Source organism: Anarrhichthys ocellatus, unplaced genomic scaffold (assembly GCF_004355925.1).
Source record: "Anarrhichthys ocellatus isolate YVR2014 unplaced genomic scaffold, GSC_Weel_1.0 scaffold31, whole genome shotgun sequence".
NCBI classification, from domain to species: domain Eukaryota; kingdom Metazoa; phylum Chordata; class Actinopteri; order Perciformes; family Anarhichadidae; genus Anarrhichthys; species Anarrhichthys ocellatus.
The window spans coordinates 2,225,742-2,243,371 of NW_022280061.1; the positions used below are offsets into that span (position 1 = coordinate 2,225,742).

The 17,630-nt window shown below is 41.5% G+C and overlaps 1 protein-coding gene across 1 annotated transcript in view; it reads right to left on the bottom strand.

Moving 5' to 3' along the window:
* Positions 1 to 8,680: 8,680 nt before the first annotated feature.
* The window catches only part of gcgrb (glucagon receptor b), a 35,440-nt gene continuing 26,490 nt past the window's right edge, over positions 8,681 to 17,630 (bottom strand). Inside the window, exons 5-14 of the mRNA XM_031864862.1 lie at positions 17,202 to 17,290; positions 16,734 to 16,840; positions 15,910 to 16,066; positions 15,314 to 15,473; positions 14,290 to 14,350; positions 13,984 to 14,053; positions 12,717 to 12,805; positions 12,483 to 12,627; positions 11,638 to 11,679; positions 8,681 to 11,265 (exon numbers count right to left, since the gene is read on the bottom strand). Of these exons, the coding sequence (XP_031720722.1) occupies positions 10,843 to 11,265; positions 11,638 to 11,679; positions 12,483 to 12,627; positions 12,717 to 12,805; positions 13,984 to 14,053; positions 14,290 to 14,350; positions 15,314 to 15,473; positions 15,910 to 16,066; positions 16,734 to 16,840; positions 17,202 to 17,290 (1,343 nt within the window). The 3' untranslated portion in view covers positions 8,681 to 10,842. The remainder of the gene's footprint in view (positions 11,266 to 11,637; positions 11,680 to 12,482; positions 12,628 to 12,716; positions 12,806 to 13,983; positions 14,054 to 14,289; positions 14,351 to 15,313; positions 15,474 to 15,909; positions 16,067 to 16,733; positions 16,841 to 17,201; positions 17,291 to 17,630) is intronic.

Here is a 17,630-nt window from a genome sequence, read left to right on the forward strand (position 1 = left end):
GTCTCAACATTGAGCCCTGGGACACTGCTCTGATAACAACATGTTTCAAGGTGTTACCTCTAAGTCAGTCACAGCGGAGGAAAAAGCAGAGAAAATAACAAAAGACACCACAATGCCAAGTAACACACTTAAACTGAGCCGCTTTAGTCAACACATTTCAACACTTCAACAAGAAGAGTAATTACATGTTCACTGCAGTTTGTGTTGTCAGATATCAAATTACAGACATTCACATCCCATCAGGATTACTTTGATCCTCTGACTTCTCATCTGGCCGTCAAGTCAAAATGTTATTTGGTGCAATACTAATCAAGTCCTGCTTTTCATGTAATGAACATGATTTCAGTCGATCTCTACGCGACCACTTGTAGCGTAGTCTCAAAACAAGTACATGGACGTCCACACAGAGCTGACACGTCCAGCCACTGATGGTGAAATATCTGCCACTCGTACCGTCGCGGAGTAAGGAAAAGTATAACTTTGGCTTTAAACCTCATGCGTCAGCAGTTCCTCTCGGACACTGAGAAATTAAAGGAGTTAATAGAGACAGAAATTATTGGTACTGACTGAGTAACCGAGGAGTGAGTAAGTGGAGAACGAGGAGAAAAGCGACAGCAGCAAGGGAAACAGAGAGAGGATGAAGGGACGGGGAGGAGGGATGGCGTCAATGCCGCAGCAGCTGAGGGTTATAAAACTAATTTATGCACACTGTTTATCTCCTTAATTAATTAATGTTGATTTGGCTTATTGGTAGTCTAAATCCTCCACAGACGCCTGTTCTCTTTGTATGCATCTTGGAACATAACTGACCTTGGAGCCTCATACACTGAATGAAAATGTCATAAAGAATAATAAGTTTTGGTCACTGGCTGAAGGCACTAAATGCTGCACTGGCAGCAAAATGTGGAAGAGCCTTGGGGACACTGAAGAGCAACACTAAGATTATTTTAGAGGTGTGCACACTGCAGTCACGTGCACACTTACTCAGAGATTACAGATTACAGTGACTGTTATTAATCAGTGTTTACACATGATGATGAGCCTCGTAATTATTCCTCCCACACACACACATACAGCAGGTCTCCCACTCCTAATTACACAGCATACACAATGAAGACGCATGTTCACGATGCATACTTGAAAACACAGTTTCTATCTCAGATACTTCACAATTTCAAGTGATTTTGAATGAAATGTGCAATACTTGTACTTGAGTGCAAGTGTTTCATTATTCATGCTTTCTCATCCACCTCAGAGTAGTGTTAGTATTTTCTGCAGGTGTGCAAATGCATTTAAGTGCTTGTCATCTACAGATGAAACCACTCTCACATCTGTAAATGTGAAGCGAGCAGCTGATTGGCCTAACTTACCATGGAGACTGGAAACACAGGGAAACAGCTAGCTTTGCCACCCACTTTTAGCCTCACGACGGCTCTTCGGAAACCTATGGGGGACGTCAGGGAGACTACGTCCATGTCTTATACAGTCTATCGTTGTTACAGACATGTCTGAACCAGCTGCAGACCCTCGAATAGCTCACGGACTCAAAGTTTAAACTGTGACGGTTTAGGGCCTGTGGGAGATGATGATGGTAGCTAAAAACAGAGATATAGAACACTCAATAATTCAAAGATAATTTATCGACATTATGCAACACAGGGTTTCACAGCAAAAGGATAATGATCAGAATTATAGTCAGGATAATGATAGGTTGCTTGTTTTTTTTTCTTTTTTAAACAGTGGGCCTATCTGGAAGTGAGCCATTCAACAGCACTTGCCATGCAACCAGGAAGCTAAAGGGCAATACTTGCATGCATATGCAGTACCTCTTCTTTCATTTTACACATTGTCTCCGCCAACAGAATCCAAGTACTTTTTTTGGTCTCTGCTGTCTCTTCGCTGTCTATAATAGAACTGGGTAAGGTCAGAGGGCCAGGCGGCTTTGACGCCTGCGAATGGTCCCTGTGGGAATCTCATCTCATCCTGCAACTCTTTGAAATTCAGAACCCATCCGTGCCAAATATGGCTTTGCATTTTAAAATATGGCAGGCTGTTTCCTCTATCCACATGTAGAGGAACGTGCTATGATGATGAGCTCCACCACACGAACACGCTCAGATACATACAGACACGCAGTTTACTAGACTTGTGCAGAGTTTCAGTGCTTACATTCACTAAACTGACCTCTGAACACTGCATGTCTTAGCTTATCCCTGACCCTCAACACACACACACACACACACACACACACACTCACACACACACACACACACACACCCTAATGGGATTATTAAGGGGGTGGGTGACCGCTAACTGACCAAAACGGTTTGTCATTAATGAAACCTAGAACAAACACTGCAGAGTCTTTGGACACATTGCTCCTAAAATGTGCTACTGTTTATACAGGCCGCAGCATGAGAGGGCAGATAAGAGCAGTGCTTTAACATAGCAGAGGTCCTCAAGGGACCGGATGACTGCCAATACAGTACATCTAGTTTAATTTAAACGTAATCAGATGAGGTCTGATCTCAGCTGAGAGGTTGCTGTTTTGACAGTTTGAATCACGTGATATAGGCAAGCTAGTTTTTGTCCCACATTCACGGCATCTGAGCAGAGATGAGGAGTACGCACTATTAAAAAAAACTACTCCAGAGAAGAACTCAAAAATCAATTCAGGATCCTGACTATATCCTGTGTTTAGGTCCAAAACCCCTGGATACTACACTTAGAATAGAGCAGCACTATAGCATCTCTTGCTTAGACCTTCTCTAAACATCCTTAAAACTGTCGGCTGAAATTAGGCTTTCTGTACTCTCTATACCAAGAGATGACCCTGATTTTATCCTCTGGGTTTTTTACTTCGACTTGACAAAGCTCCTCCAGAGGACATTATAAACCAGTTTTCACAGGCTGAGCAGTGCATCGCATACCTAGAAAACAGGTTTTGATGTGTAAAATCAGTGGATAACTACTCAATAAAAACACAACTTTGACCAAAATAGAAGACGACATGTGGTAACTCTGATTGCGATTGCCTCATGGACGTGTCAAGACTCTGCAAGTTGATTGTTGTACTGTTCAGACCAGAATAGAATTTGGGCTGCAAGATTTAGGCTTTTTAAAGGGAATTTTGGTTAAAGACTCATGCAACATATAGTTTATGATATTTTTTGTTGGGCAGTAATCTGTTACTCAGTGATACATAAAAGTGATGTGGATATTTTTCTCAGTAATGAGTAGAGCAAGGTATTACCTCAGTAAACCTTGTAAACATAAGTGTATGGTCTCAATAGCTAGTTTCAAGTCTTCTTCAACAGCATGATGTTCATTTATTAAATTATGGTCCCATATATAGTAAAATAGACCATAAAGCAGGGTATGCTTTAGGGCGGGGCTACCTTGTGATTGACAGGTTGCTACCGCAGCGTTGTCTGGTCTGGGAGTTGACCGTGTTTTCGTCTTACAGCTTTAACCCTTTCACACTGTGTTTTCAGTTCATGATAGTTAATTGCAACATTTTTGGTTCCCAAAAAATGTTTTGTTCAGCCTTTGGTTGTATTTAGCTCCACCCTTACATGTCACGTCTGGTTGCAAAAAACCAAGATGCCAACGGCCAAAAGGCCAAACTCTAGGCTTCAAAACCGTAGTCTACAAACCAATGAGTGACTTCACAGAGACTCTGTCCACTTCTTATATACAGTCTATGGGAGGCGGCAATAGATTTGTCTATGGGAGGCAGCTAGCTTCCTCCAAAGGAGGTCAATAATCAGCCCTCCGAGCTCCAAAACTGCCAAAACTACATTTAGGAAACATACGTACTGCGGTTGAAAAGTCTTTTTTTCTTACCAAGGTTCTTTATAGATTGAAATGACCCAAAAGTATCCAAATGACAATCATGATAAAGAGCTGGTTGAATTCATTAACTGCTGAGGAAAGGTGCCTCAATGCGTCTTTTCTTATTTCGTTAATCATAGAATGCTGCAGGACTGATTCCTGAAACCAGGAAATGAGTTAGCGTGTTTGCACTTCCGGCTCCCTCGTCTCCAAGTCGATGGGTTTTTGGTTACATGCCTGAAATAAGGTCTGTGTTTAACACAAGCTTAAGAGATTTTAAGGTTTTCTTCTTGTCAGTAAATACGAGAATTTCAAGTCTTACACACGTGAGTATTGAAGCTTTGACGTGTCTTAAAAAAGGCATTGGCTAACAAGTGGCTAAATGAACTACAGAACGATCAACAGACCGGTCTGCTGTCGCAGCCTCATTCTGTTCATACTCGCACTCATGTGACCAAGGTGTAGTTTTTTGATCGCCCAACGTTAGCTTTTTACTTCCAATTGCTTTCGCTCTTCAAAAATCATGAAAATGTTGTTAATTTGTGAAGATTATCTTGCTTAAAAAAACCTAGTGTTTGCCACAGAGCTTAATTCCTGCAATAATCCAATTTTAAAAAACCTTTTTTGTCGAGGGAGCCAGTGTTACATTATCTTTCAGGGGTTTTCTATGAGTTCGAAATAAAGCTGCTAAAAATAAATCTGCTGTCATGTAATTGCATTTGTTAGGAAAAGACAAATGCAAGTACTTGTAATGTAACTCGCGATCATCGTGAGCGTGTCACTTGGTTCATTAAATCAGTCATTAATTAAGATAGACGCAACATTATTTTTTAACCATAATTCCTTGCGGCGGTAACATAAGTCACGCACCATTCAGCCGTCCATGAAAACAAACAATATGCTTATGTTGCACAGGTTCAATGATTATTTTCATGCAGTTATAAACTAATGGGAATCCTGTTGATGAATATGAATAGACAGTGTCAATCCTTTCGTTTCATTATGTATGTATTTATTTACTTCAAACATGTAACAAATAATAAAAATATAATTAACGAAGTACAATACTGAAACAGTAGTGATAAACAGTAGGCTACTTAAGCAAACAGATTTTTAGTACACAGAAAACGACTTAATTACGGTAACGACAGCGAGTGTGATTTGGAATTTCCACCCCTGGCAGTGAGTAGTATAATGATGTCATTACTTTTGTTGCTAAGTAATTTGTGCTTCCTGTCAGCAGTAAGTAGTTTCATTGTATGTAATTAATTTGTTTTCTCAAGCATACTCTCCCCTTCTTCTCCCAATCTCTTCTCTCTTACTAATTGTAATTCAGAGGACATGTGTGCGAGATAAAGAAAGAAGTGCAGCTCATCTAAAGAGACAAGGGTGTTCAAGATACAGAGTCTATAGTTAGTCTGACTCAGGGTCAAGGAGAAATCATTTTACTGGCAAGAGGTGCAGCAGCTGACAAGTCATTAGCAGTTATGTAAGTCTGAGCCAAGTGTGGAAGAAATCCCCATCTATCTCTGTCTGTTTCTATTGCTGTTACATATAAAAAGGACTTAATGAGACGTCAGGCATCTGCACTCTGTATCAGTCGCTCGGCCTGCAGGACCAGTGTCGTCGAGGTACATGCGCGTGATGGCTCTTCAGGGATCTCCAGACGCAGGAGAACACAGATGATGGGAAAAGTTCAGCCAGAGCAACCAAAACACAGTCCAAGTGTTACAAAAGAACAGACAACTGCAACTCTGGGTCCACGGTTCAAACTACTTCACGTAGCACTCGGACGGCGGATGAAAGCAGATCTGTCCCTCTTCGTCTCTCAAAGGCTTCTGGGGCACAGAAATACTGTAACAACTCAATTTCATTTGTATGTTTTAGCATAAATAAGGATTACAAGAAGGCTGCACCATTAAACCAAGCTATAGTCTCTTGTTTCAACAGAATGTGAGTTTCTTTAGTTGTGGCAAACAGGGAAACCAATCTTCAGAGTTTGTGTTTTGTGCTATTTAGCAAATGTTAGCATGCTAACACGCGGAATTAATGTGGTGAACAAGCTAAACATTACACAACATCGACATATCAGCGTCACCATTGTGAGCATGTTGAAATCCGCATTTAAACCCTTTTATTTATGAGCAATCATGGACACTTTGACATGTAGACAGTAGGAGCCTGATGGTTACAGGCTAACACTAACACCCACAGCCACCACTTTACCTCAAACCACCACTGTGCCAACGGCTTCAAACAGCTGTTATGCCGGCAGGACTGTTGACTCACAGTCTCGATGTTCAGTCTTGTGAAAGATGAGTTGACTAACCGTCAACAAACTCAATTTATTAAATTAAGTTATAAAAACACTATAGTATAGTTAAAATGTGCAGGATGGAGGCTGACATTCTTCAGTTCATTGTTGGTGTTTTGAAGAAACACATCTAATCTCTGAAAATGTTGTGTGTATGTACCTCTATGCATGAAGGGAAGGGCTGCTATAGCTGAAGTGCTGCAGTGGGAAATAAAAACATTTGATTCGTATCGCAGACCAAATTGCATTGTGCTCATGATCTGATTTTTTTGCAGTATCAAAACCGCAGCCGCACAAACACAGACGCTCACATACTATTCACACAGACGTGAACAATGTTTTTTCCTCTTACTTCACTTCTATTGGTCTGTTAAACCTCACCCAGTCTTTGCCTGTTGTTGGACTGAAGTACTTTTCACAATAGACCTGTCACGGCTGACTGATGCCTACACCGTGCTGCTCCTTTGTCATTGTTCTGAGGTGTTGTTGTCCTAATCCCAAAAATAACATCTCCTGGCTTCGTGTGGCACGTGCATACGACTTCCTATCCAGTTACAACTCACAGGAAGTCGGGATTTACAGCCACAGAAAGAGATAAGACAGAGTTCACACTGACACTGACATTGCAATATACACACACCCACACACCCACACACACACAGGTGATGATGAAACTGGAGATTTCTAACCAAATCCAAGTCACTAAAGGTCAGGGAAAAGTTGGATTGAGCCTTTAAATATTTAATCATTCAATATTAAATAATACCTTTATTAATCATTCATCCAGTAATTATGGTGGCCTTTGCTTTGAAGACGGCACTCAGTAATGTGGATCTGCTAGAGCTCCTAGAAGTCTCTGAACAGAAACTGAGAGAAAGCTCGTCCCGGATGGACTCTAAAGAACTCAAATGGACCAGAATTCAGAAAAAGCAGACTGCACTCATTCAGTAGCTAAATCTTTTGTGGTAAAAATTAAATCAACATCGGTTTAGCTGTGGGTCTGTGCTGGAATACGCATCACAATATCGCTGTAATATGTTTTCCCAATTAGCAGAATCTACTCCTCAGATGGTTTTAGCAGAGGTATCATGAGGAGCAGTTTTACAGGATGTGTGGAGGATTTTTGACCACTGTAATATGTTTTCAGTGACCCTCCGATTACCTAATGTGTTTTCCACAATCCTCCCTGCAGACTTGGAGCATCACGACCAATCCGGAGCATTCGCTGGTCCCAGGAGTTCAAATAATATGACAGTCCTTAAAATAGATGTTTCCTGGGCAGACGGACAGAAAATCAACTATAACGACCTGTTTGTGTAATATCTTGGCTTAGGTTTCATAATTTTGAGTCCTTTTTTTTTGTCTGTGTTTTAGGAAATGAGCCTCTGGTTGCTCATTAGGAATCAGTAAGCAATATGCATTTTGGTGAGCTTCTTGGTGATCATGACGGGCCCGCACACATAAGGGTATGAAATGAAAAAAAGCAGTGAGGCTGTTTGCAGATATATTTCTTCATTCGTGTCCACTAATCTTTCAGAGTAAAGTAATCAAACACTAATATGAAATAGATTTTCACTCAAGGTGATTCATTTGTGCTGCGATTCAGTCATTTAAATTGAATTGCTTCGGTAAGAATCAATACACAACTTCTGTGCCCTTAAAAAATCCTTGGCTTCTACATTTTCTCGAGAGTGTATGCACGACAACAAACTGTTGCTTCTCAATGGAGCCTGGTCTCACAACGCTGACGTCAAAGGAGCAGCACACAACAAAGGTAAAAATACAGTTGTTTGTATGGATTTAAGGTAAAAACACAAAATCACCTCAAAGACCACATGTTTGACATTTGCTCTTGAAGGTGTGTAACACAACATGCATTATACTGAATGCCATGCAGACTAATTATACTGTAAGCCCTTGAATCCTCCCCTACCCTTCATCATACTCCACCATAGGTGTCTAACGTACAGTTCTAAAAATATAACTCCACTTTTCTTAGAGACTGTGTGAGTGAGTCATCATGGCATCCTGTGGTCCTGGAGACACGTAACAGTAACAACTACAGAAGAGGTTTTGAGAGCTTTGCCAGCTGTTAATATTGTCACTGCAATAGCGTCACAACCGAGCAAAATGCTGTCACAAACGTGAGATCAAAATGAAGGCTGAGTTTGAAGGTGGGTGAGGTCCGAGCAAGGGAGAGACTGAATGCAGTCAAACAAGCAACTACATCATTAAATAAATCAATATCTTCTTTATTTCTAAATGGCAATGGTTATTCTCGGAATAAACATGTGCAATACATCCACATAAGAGAAGTAAAAGACCTGTCCAAGCCCTTTAATTCAAACTTCTCCAATGCATACTGAACTCATTCTGTCTTTACATATAAATAAGTCCGGCGATTCCCCTGAGAGACATTGTGAGCCGTCCTTGACTAATATTTCCTGCTGGCTTTATCCTGCCGCGCAGAGAGCCGCCTCCATTGGTTAATGTACTCTGTTATATGTAAATACGAGCATGAGGAGAGAGGGAGGTGTTTCAGAGAGATTTCCAGATCAATCACACACAAGAACACACGTACACGCACGTTATCGGGGACATGCATAATTCATGGGCTGGGAACTTATTATCCTCCAACAACACACAGAGGAGTCGTTATAATTTCATGTTGCAGTCGTGTCCAATGGAAACATGTGTGTCGATTGATAGTAAGTCCACTGATGGGCTTTGCGGTCGACCGTGATGTGAGATAACTGCACACACAGATTAATTCATTTGTCTAATTTTTCAGCCAAATTTGAAGCATGTTTTTCCAGAGTTTACTTACTCGACTTACTGTTTTTGCTCAAAAGCCGGTCAGCTCACAGCCTGTAGACGCACTGCATGACTGTGGAGGAATGACACTAATGTCTCTCTCTCATATGTTGAATGGACACAATATGCTGACACTTTGTTTAAATGGACCCAAGGAGACGTATGAGATGCAAACATTTATAGCTTTTATGTAAAACTCTCGTGACATTGTTTGCTTTGGACCCATTCTGAAAATTGCAACACTTTAAACACAAGCACAGGTACAATCATGTTTTGAGTCTTTTCTCAAGATAATTTGTCAAGTTTATTCTAATTTTTGAGTCACCTGGACTGCAAGCAAAAACACAGTATACACATCCCTCCACCCCCGTCCTTGTCGTTATAATAGCTTTAGCAATATTTACAGAGTACAGTGCTCTCTCTTGCACACCAAACTGAATATTTGTTTACAATCTTTGATCAAGAAGTTCATCATTAATACCTTTGTGGAAATCCTAGTTCGTTCTCCGGCGACTGAAATCAGTCATATTTGTAAAACTATACCGACAGTTAAATCCGGCCCGTTTCTGAACTGAATCATGTTTTAAAACACCAATCCTTGTTTTAGTTTGCCAATTTTCTTAATCCAAGATTATAAAAGTGGTTCTGTGTGGCACATTTTGCTTTCAGAGTCATGAAATATGAGGCCTGATCCGATCCGTTAGAAGAAAAACAAAAATCAATAATCAGCTGGCTCCTCTGTTGTTAATATGGTGCTCTTTTCAACAAAACATGTTCACTCAATATATCATGAAACTAAAAACCTTTCTGGCACATCAAAGGACTTCTTCTTGTTCTGTGTTTTCCTCCAGAATGCTGTATGACTGAAACAGCGTGAGGCTGTGTGGACATGATTGGAGCAGATTGAAGATTGGTAACCTGGAGGTACTTGAGTTCATATGAAACACCAAATATCACGATTGCCAAATTGTTTTTCATCCAATTTACTAAATGCGTGTCAAGGAAGAGAAATCAAGAATTAAATTAAAGTGTCCTCGCTGGATAAAAGCAAGTGCTGTTGGCATATTCCTATTTACATATATACACTTAAATATTGTTTCACCAATATTTATCCATTGTTCACATACATTCAGTCAGGAGAAGCTGTCGAAAGAAGGGAATTATAGATAAAAAGGGAGGGAAGGAATGTGCATGAAATAGTGGATTTGATGTAGAATCATGGTATATTATTATTTCCTGTTTGGCTTTGTCCATTTAAAACCAGAATAACTTACACATCACAGTCTCTCTGAAGAGGATTCCATCCTCTCTACCTCAGCACGAACCGTGTGAGTCAGTGGTCTCTCAGTTCCGCCTTCAATCCTGATGAACAAGACATGAGTCACGCATGCTCAAGTCCACCTTCAGTTTCATGTGTGCAAAAATTAAAATAAAATGAATTTGAGACTTTTGAGAGTTTCCTTTTAGGAGTAAAAAGCATCCATTGCTGCAAACAGACAGACAACACCAGTGTGACTCACAACGACAACAGCGGGAGGCTACATATGGAAAGGTGTGAGCAGGGTTGGTGTCGAAATAGCAGTCCTCCACAAACACACACACACACACACACACTCACGTAATCACCCTGGACACCACTAGAGTTTCTTTTTTTTTTTAGCATTCCTAATGTCTCAAGTCAAAAAGTGCTTTTTCAATTAACGTCCCCAAATCAATAAATATTAATTTGCAGCTGGGCAGGTTCAAAGATCCTGATCTGCGTGGGTTACTTCCTCGTTCTCTTCCCGCTCAGGCTGTCTTGTGGGCACATGACGAACACTGATCTGAAACACCGATAAGCACAATCAGGGAGAGTTTTCGGGCCTCAGAGCAGGTCGTCCTCAGACATTAGTCTCCTCTCCTTCCAGGGGGTATGTGCCACACTGCACCCTCTCCTCCAGACACACGTCCTCTGTGGCAGCGCTCACATGACTGCCGGCGCCTCGGTGTGGCAGGAAAGACAACTGCAGGGTGTGCTTGCTGTTGGCGGGCCCGCCTTTCCCCGCCCCGTTGCTGTAGCAGACGACTAGTGTGCGGTTCTCCTCAGGTGCGGCGGAGCACGAGGGTTCTCTGTCCGCTTCATTGAGGCGAGGCGAGTCACCACCAGGGTCGCTGGCGTTGTCTTCATGGAGATAGGGTGGATTGCCGGTGCCGATGCTGCCGCTCTTGAGGTGCGGCGTGTGGCTGTGGGTGTGACGGTACTCCTCATCGATGTCCTTACCCAGCTTCCACCGCTTCCACTTTTTCAGTATCTCTGACTGCACCTGAGGGACGATGGGACCGCAGAGAGAGAGAGACAACAGAGAGGACAGACACGCAAAGATTTGTGATGAGGATTAAATAAGACACTGAGCACTTCATTAGATGGACTCGTCTCTTGCCAAACATTTAAAAGTTTGCAGATTATAGATGGACGATGATGCGTCTGTCCCACTTCGTAGACAAAAGAATAAAGTGGAGCTTGAACAAAGGTGGAGCTTTCAGAGGTATAAGAGGGCCGATCAAGGCTGGAGACAGAAACACTGATGATGAATCATGTCTAATTTATCGTCTCTACAAAAGGGAAAGGAAGGAACTGCAGCAAGAGCAGAGATTAAATTAAGGATGTGCTTTACATGAAAGCACATCCGTCTCACCTCTTTGTTGACGAAGCAGTAAAGAATGGCAACCAGCAGGCCCTGAAACAGAAGAAGGAGCTATGACAGTTCAGTCATGTCAGATACCTGAAAATAAACTCATGTTTTAGCCGGGCACAGCTATGATCAACAAATACCCTGATATCACTTTTGCCTTTTTGTCATAGAACTCCATTGTTATCCAAAAAGTGAAGAATTGAAAACACATGAAAGAGCCATATTGCTGCCCACTGTGAAGATAAACGGTCTGCTAATTTAGGTCTACAAGTACTCGATCTACTCGTGGCAGTGATGCAGCACTGCGCCAACAAAGGCACGGAAGAAGACTGCTAGCAAATAAACAAGGGTGGTAACACATAGGTTTCTAATTGTGCTCTGCAGATGTTTTATGCGGATGGAAAACAGCATATTTGTTAAATCTCCATGATACACACACAATGCATTTGGTGAGTTACACTGGATGTAAACAGAACTTTGTTTGTTTGCAAGACAAAGCCCCACATGACGCCTTTATATATTAATACTATTCAGCCATTTGTATATTTGTGGTTTGCTCCAAATCCATGTATTACTCATTCTGTATTAAAAGGTGTCCGCTTACCATTGAGAAAGTTGGATACGGTCCAATATCGATGCTTGGTCAGTATTTGAATGCATCATTGTTATGTTTTAAATATATATGCATGATTAATCAAATAGAATGCAATTAAAGAAACAACAAAAGGCTGATAAATTATCTTGTATGGCTCAGAAAAGATAAAAAAATGTTCTAATGTTCTGATCTGGTCTGAAGATGTGTGTGTGAATGAGTCAGAGTTCAGTTTTACGTGAAGTGAAGCTCTGACCTGGAAGGAGTTGAACAGCAGGTCACAGAAGAGGCGAATGAGGCGCAGCATGGAGCCTTTAGGGACGGACTCGTCGATGACGAAGGTGAAGAGGATGGCGTGAATCCCGAGCAAAGGAATAAGAGTCAGAGTGGACTTTGCTAATCTATTACAAGAAACCAGAGAGGTTAGCCACTGCTCCTTCACCAGCACCATCAGGTAACAGTCAAGATTCAATATGCAGGTAAGACTCACCTGAACTTGTAGTCAGTGTACCTCATCTGATGAGCTTTGAGTTTAGACATCAGGATTTTGATAATTCGTATGAATATGAAGAAGTTAATCTGAAATAAGAAGACAGGGAAAGTTAAACGATGCAAACAAATATGTTCTGTAGATGTTTGGATGACAAAATGTGTGAAAGAGAGACAGAGACGCCTGGAAATGTCTCCTGTGTGTGCTCTGAAGGATTTGCACTGTCTTACACACACACACACACACACACACACACACACACACACACACACACTGTGAGCTAGTGCAGACCCTCTTCAATGACAGAGAACATTAATTACTACGGCACTCAAGTTAAAGCGCTCCAAATTTGGTAACATGTGTATGTTGTCCTGACAGATGTGTTTGTGTGAATGTGTGTGTGTGTGTGTGTGTGTGTGTGTGTGTGTGTGTGAACAATAGTTGAACCGCAGGGTGGTGTTTGGGATTGCTGGAGGATGACATATAACGTTACACAACCGTATGGCAACTATTTCAGAGATTGCGATAAAGAGAATTTTTCCACGGAGCACAAGCTGTGTGACTTGCACAGGAAACACACGGGTTTCTGAATATGTCAGCGTGTGTGTGTGAGCACACGTACGCTTCTGCATGAGGTCACAAAGGTTGCTACTGTTACTGTGCACTAAGTGTGTCCATCCATAATCTCGTTTGTCCCAATGGGAACTAGAGGCAGGAAACACACAACTTATTTTTGTGTGTGAGGGCGTGTGTGTGTGTTAGGCGATATTACAATAATAATAGTCCAGCGACATATGTTCATCATCCAATAGGAGTGTCTACTCCCAATCACTCTTTCTTGCTTTATTCCTAAATGAATCAGTGAATTTAATCATAAAGTTATATTATTGCAGAGTGCACTGCAGAGCCTGACAAAGAGTCATGCCATGACTATTACTCCATGAAATATAGTTAGTAGCTACACTTCAAAATCTAAAGTACTCAGTGAGGAGAGATTATTGTGTTACTGGTGTAAAGAAATGGATGCGAAGCAATTTTTACTTCAACTCTCCTTCCAACTACTGCATGATCGACATACTTTCAAAGAAGCACACACACACACACACACACAAACACAATGTCAGCTGCAGTGTGTGTGCGTGTGTGTGTGGATCAGTATTTCCATCACATGCCAACACACTCTAGACTTGACGTTCCTTCATCACATTGTTCAACTGCCAGACAGAGAATATGAGAATACCAGACAAACAGATAAAGACAGTTTTACCAGATAAGCAAACACTATCGGAGAGCGGATGATCCACCAGTATCCCATGTTGATATTCCTCTCCCAGCACCTACACACACACACACACACACACACACACGCACACACACACACATTTAAAAGTGTAACCTATTGTTGTTATCATTGTATTTCTGATCTTTTCACTGTCTCCAAAGGGTCATCGTATATTCATACATTATAGCATAAACTCTCACAACTCACAGTTACACGATCTGTTACATCTAAACTGCCTTTTTTTTGATGTGGCAACACTATTACGAAAAGATATTACGAAAAGCAACTTACTCCTCGTTCTCATACAGATATTTCATCGTGATCCACGGCAACACGAATAAGAGCGGTGCGCCTGAGAACGACAGAATGTGAAACAGAGAAACACGTTGTGAGAGTGAAAGAGATGGAGACGTCCTACTTTCACCAGTGTAAAGCACACAACTGATGTGTATAACAAATTACAGTTTGCTCTTTATTTATTCTTCTAACCAGTTATCAGGCTGATATGATGATGAGTTTAAAATCCCATTATCTCAAGACACATATTTCTATTCTTCTCTGACAAGATGAAGACTGAAAAGGTCTCTAAATATTAAAATGTCTCCCTGTGTTCATGCACCTGGTCTCTTCCTCGGACATTATCTGCTCTGTCGGGCTGCAAAGACAACATCAATTGGACAATCCAGTTCATAATGTGGCGAGACAGTTATACAGCTCGGGGAGGACTTTCATAATCACGGAAATTATCTTGAATTCTCAAGATAACGATTTAATGAAATTATCATCTCAGAATAGCAAGCTGAAAACGTATTATGAACATCATAAAGTCTTTATTTATTCAGAGATAATTAGAGAATTTAGTTTTAAATAAAACAGGTGTGAAATGACAAACCAAAGCTGCCCCGAGGCACACGGTCGCTTTTTTTATTTTGCGCCCTGAGGATTTTTTAAATAATATATTATGAAAATGAGTAGGAGGTAAGGAACTACTTACTTTTTTAGATGTACCTGTTCACTTTCAGTCTGCTATGATCATGTTTTAGATATATGGGGGCTTAGCAAGGGGCTACCTGACTCAACTGCTCTTTTATTAGTCTATTTACATACCTGTTAACCATTCTGGTAAATGACTGACTTCCTGTTGCTGAAGACTGTTTGATTGAGTCCGTTTGCTACGACTGATCTATCTGAACTCTCTGCTTTTGGGTCAAAATCCTGTTTACTCTTCTCGCAAAACTGACCAATATTTGTCAATCGGAAAAAGAGCAGAAACACAGCTTCTGTATTATTCGTCACTGTGTCAGAGTGACCTTACCCCAGCCAATGGCCAGATAAATGTAGAAGTACTTCCTCTCGCTGAACACAGTGATGACGAGCAGGCTGTGCAGGTAGATGCCCTCCACCAGCAGCCAATAGTTGTTGGCCATCACGCTGTACTGCATCATCACCATGGCACCGCGGCACCACGTGACAGCCTGACACACGGCACAGGACGGGGGTGGTGTGGATGCAAACAATAAGCCAAGGTAACATCTTCTCCGATAGTACAAAAGTCGAAAATGTGACTGCAGCACAACACAATGCTCAACTCTAGGCTTACGGCAGCAGTTCAGAGGACAAGGACTGTCTTTCACATGAACTGTTGTGCTCACACAAAAGCGCCTCAGCACAAAAGAAGCAAATCACATTTACAGGAACCGTTTAGCTGCCTCTTGCTTATACTTCATGTGGACTGAAGTCCTTAGCTCCTTCTCCTAATCGGCACTATTAGAAGTTACAAGCACTATTTTGCATTTACGATGTATGTTCCACAAATAGTACAGGAAGTAGCGTGATGTATTTGTCTGATGCTGAATAGCTGCACACGAACACAACTCAGAGATGAGGCTGACGCGGTGTGTTTGGTCTCACCGGTATGTTGACCCAGGCTTGTGTCCGGGTGTCATTGCTGCTCCTGGGTTCCAGTGTGAGGGACAGCAGGGCGTCTTTGACCAGGATGGACACGGCTTTCAAGATGAAGGAGGCAAACAGGTTCATGTGGATGTTGTTCCTCATACAGTGGAGCTTCCTGGTGCACATGGGGGACAGTGTGTGTGTGACGGCTTTTGACTTTGATTTGTTGTATTGACAGGAACATGAGGACAATTACCCAATCCTTTATTATCTGCTCTCATCTTTTGTTCTTTACATTTGTTCCTCTTGATGCTCTCCTTCCTTCCTTGTTTTTTTCCATTCCCCTCTTCTTTCCTTACTTTGAATCCTACCTTGGTTCCATCCTTCACTTTTCATTCATTGCGTCTTCTTCTCTTCCTTTGTTCTGTCTGTTCTTAATTCTCTCTCACCCCCTTCTTTTCGTCTTCCTTTCTTTATTCCTGCCTTCCTTGCTCCCTCCTATTCATCCTTTCTTTTCTTTTTTCCATCTTTATTCCCCCTCCATTTATTTCCATGAGTCTAAAAATTCCTTAACCTTTTTTATACTTCCCTCCTGTCTTCCTTACTTGTAATAACTTACATTACTTATTTCATTCATCGCGTTGTTCCTCTTGTATTCTGTCCATCTGTCATCCTCTTTATTCCCATTGTTTCTCCTTTCAACCTTTTCTTCTTTCCTTTGTTCTCTTTCCTTTTTCTCATTGTCCTTCACCCCCTTTATTGATTCATTCCTTTCCTTTTTTTCTTTTCATTCCTACCTATTTCCTGCTCACTCCTCTGATTACTCCTCCTACACGTGGTACCTGAAGGTGATGAGGATTCCCAAGGCCAGTAGCAGAGCTCCCAGGGAGAGTGAGTAGCCCACTGTATACATGATCCGTAACTGACTGAGGATGCGGCCATACTGCTGCTGCAGAACCAACAGGAGAGACAGAGTCAGATGCTTCCATGCATTGCTGTCATACACACACACACACACGCACACACACACACACACACACACACACACACACACACACTACAATTTAGATTTGGCACAAAATATGTAAAAAAAAAAGGGCCCTGAAGAGAATTTGAACAGATGGCAGAGTTTCCACACGCTGAGGAATTTCATATCAAGTCAAGTTAAAGTGTCAAGATATTCATAGTCACAATATCGTCTAACCATCTGCAAGTCCAAGTAGCGTCACACATTATAACTGTTACCTCATAAGGCAGGCTTGGCCCACACACACACACACACACACACACGCTGTACTGTGTACACACACCTCCCCAGGGTCGTCCTCACATTCGCTGGTGTTCTTTTGCGCCCATTGACCCTCTTCATTGCAGAATCTGTAGACCAGACCCTGCTGAACTGTTCACACAGAGACTCACATTACGAGATTTTACATTAGGACGGCATGTGCACCCCCCACTGTTCAGAAGTCGCTTCATCCCCACACAATCATTTGTTTGTAGGACAATAAATATTTAGTGACATTATCTTGATGATCATTGAGGTTCATTCTTCACCTTCGACAGATTAGTGTCTTTCACTAAAGCTACATAAAAAGCTTGGAAGCAGACTTTGAATGAAAGTGAAATATGCTTATTCACTTTCTTGCAGAGAGCTTAATTAATAGATTGATGCCACTCTCAGATCTATGGCAAATATGAAGCTAACTGAGCAAGAAAGCGAATACGTTTATTTCTCG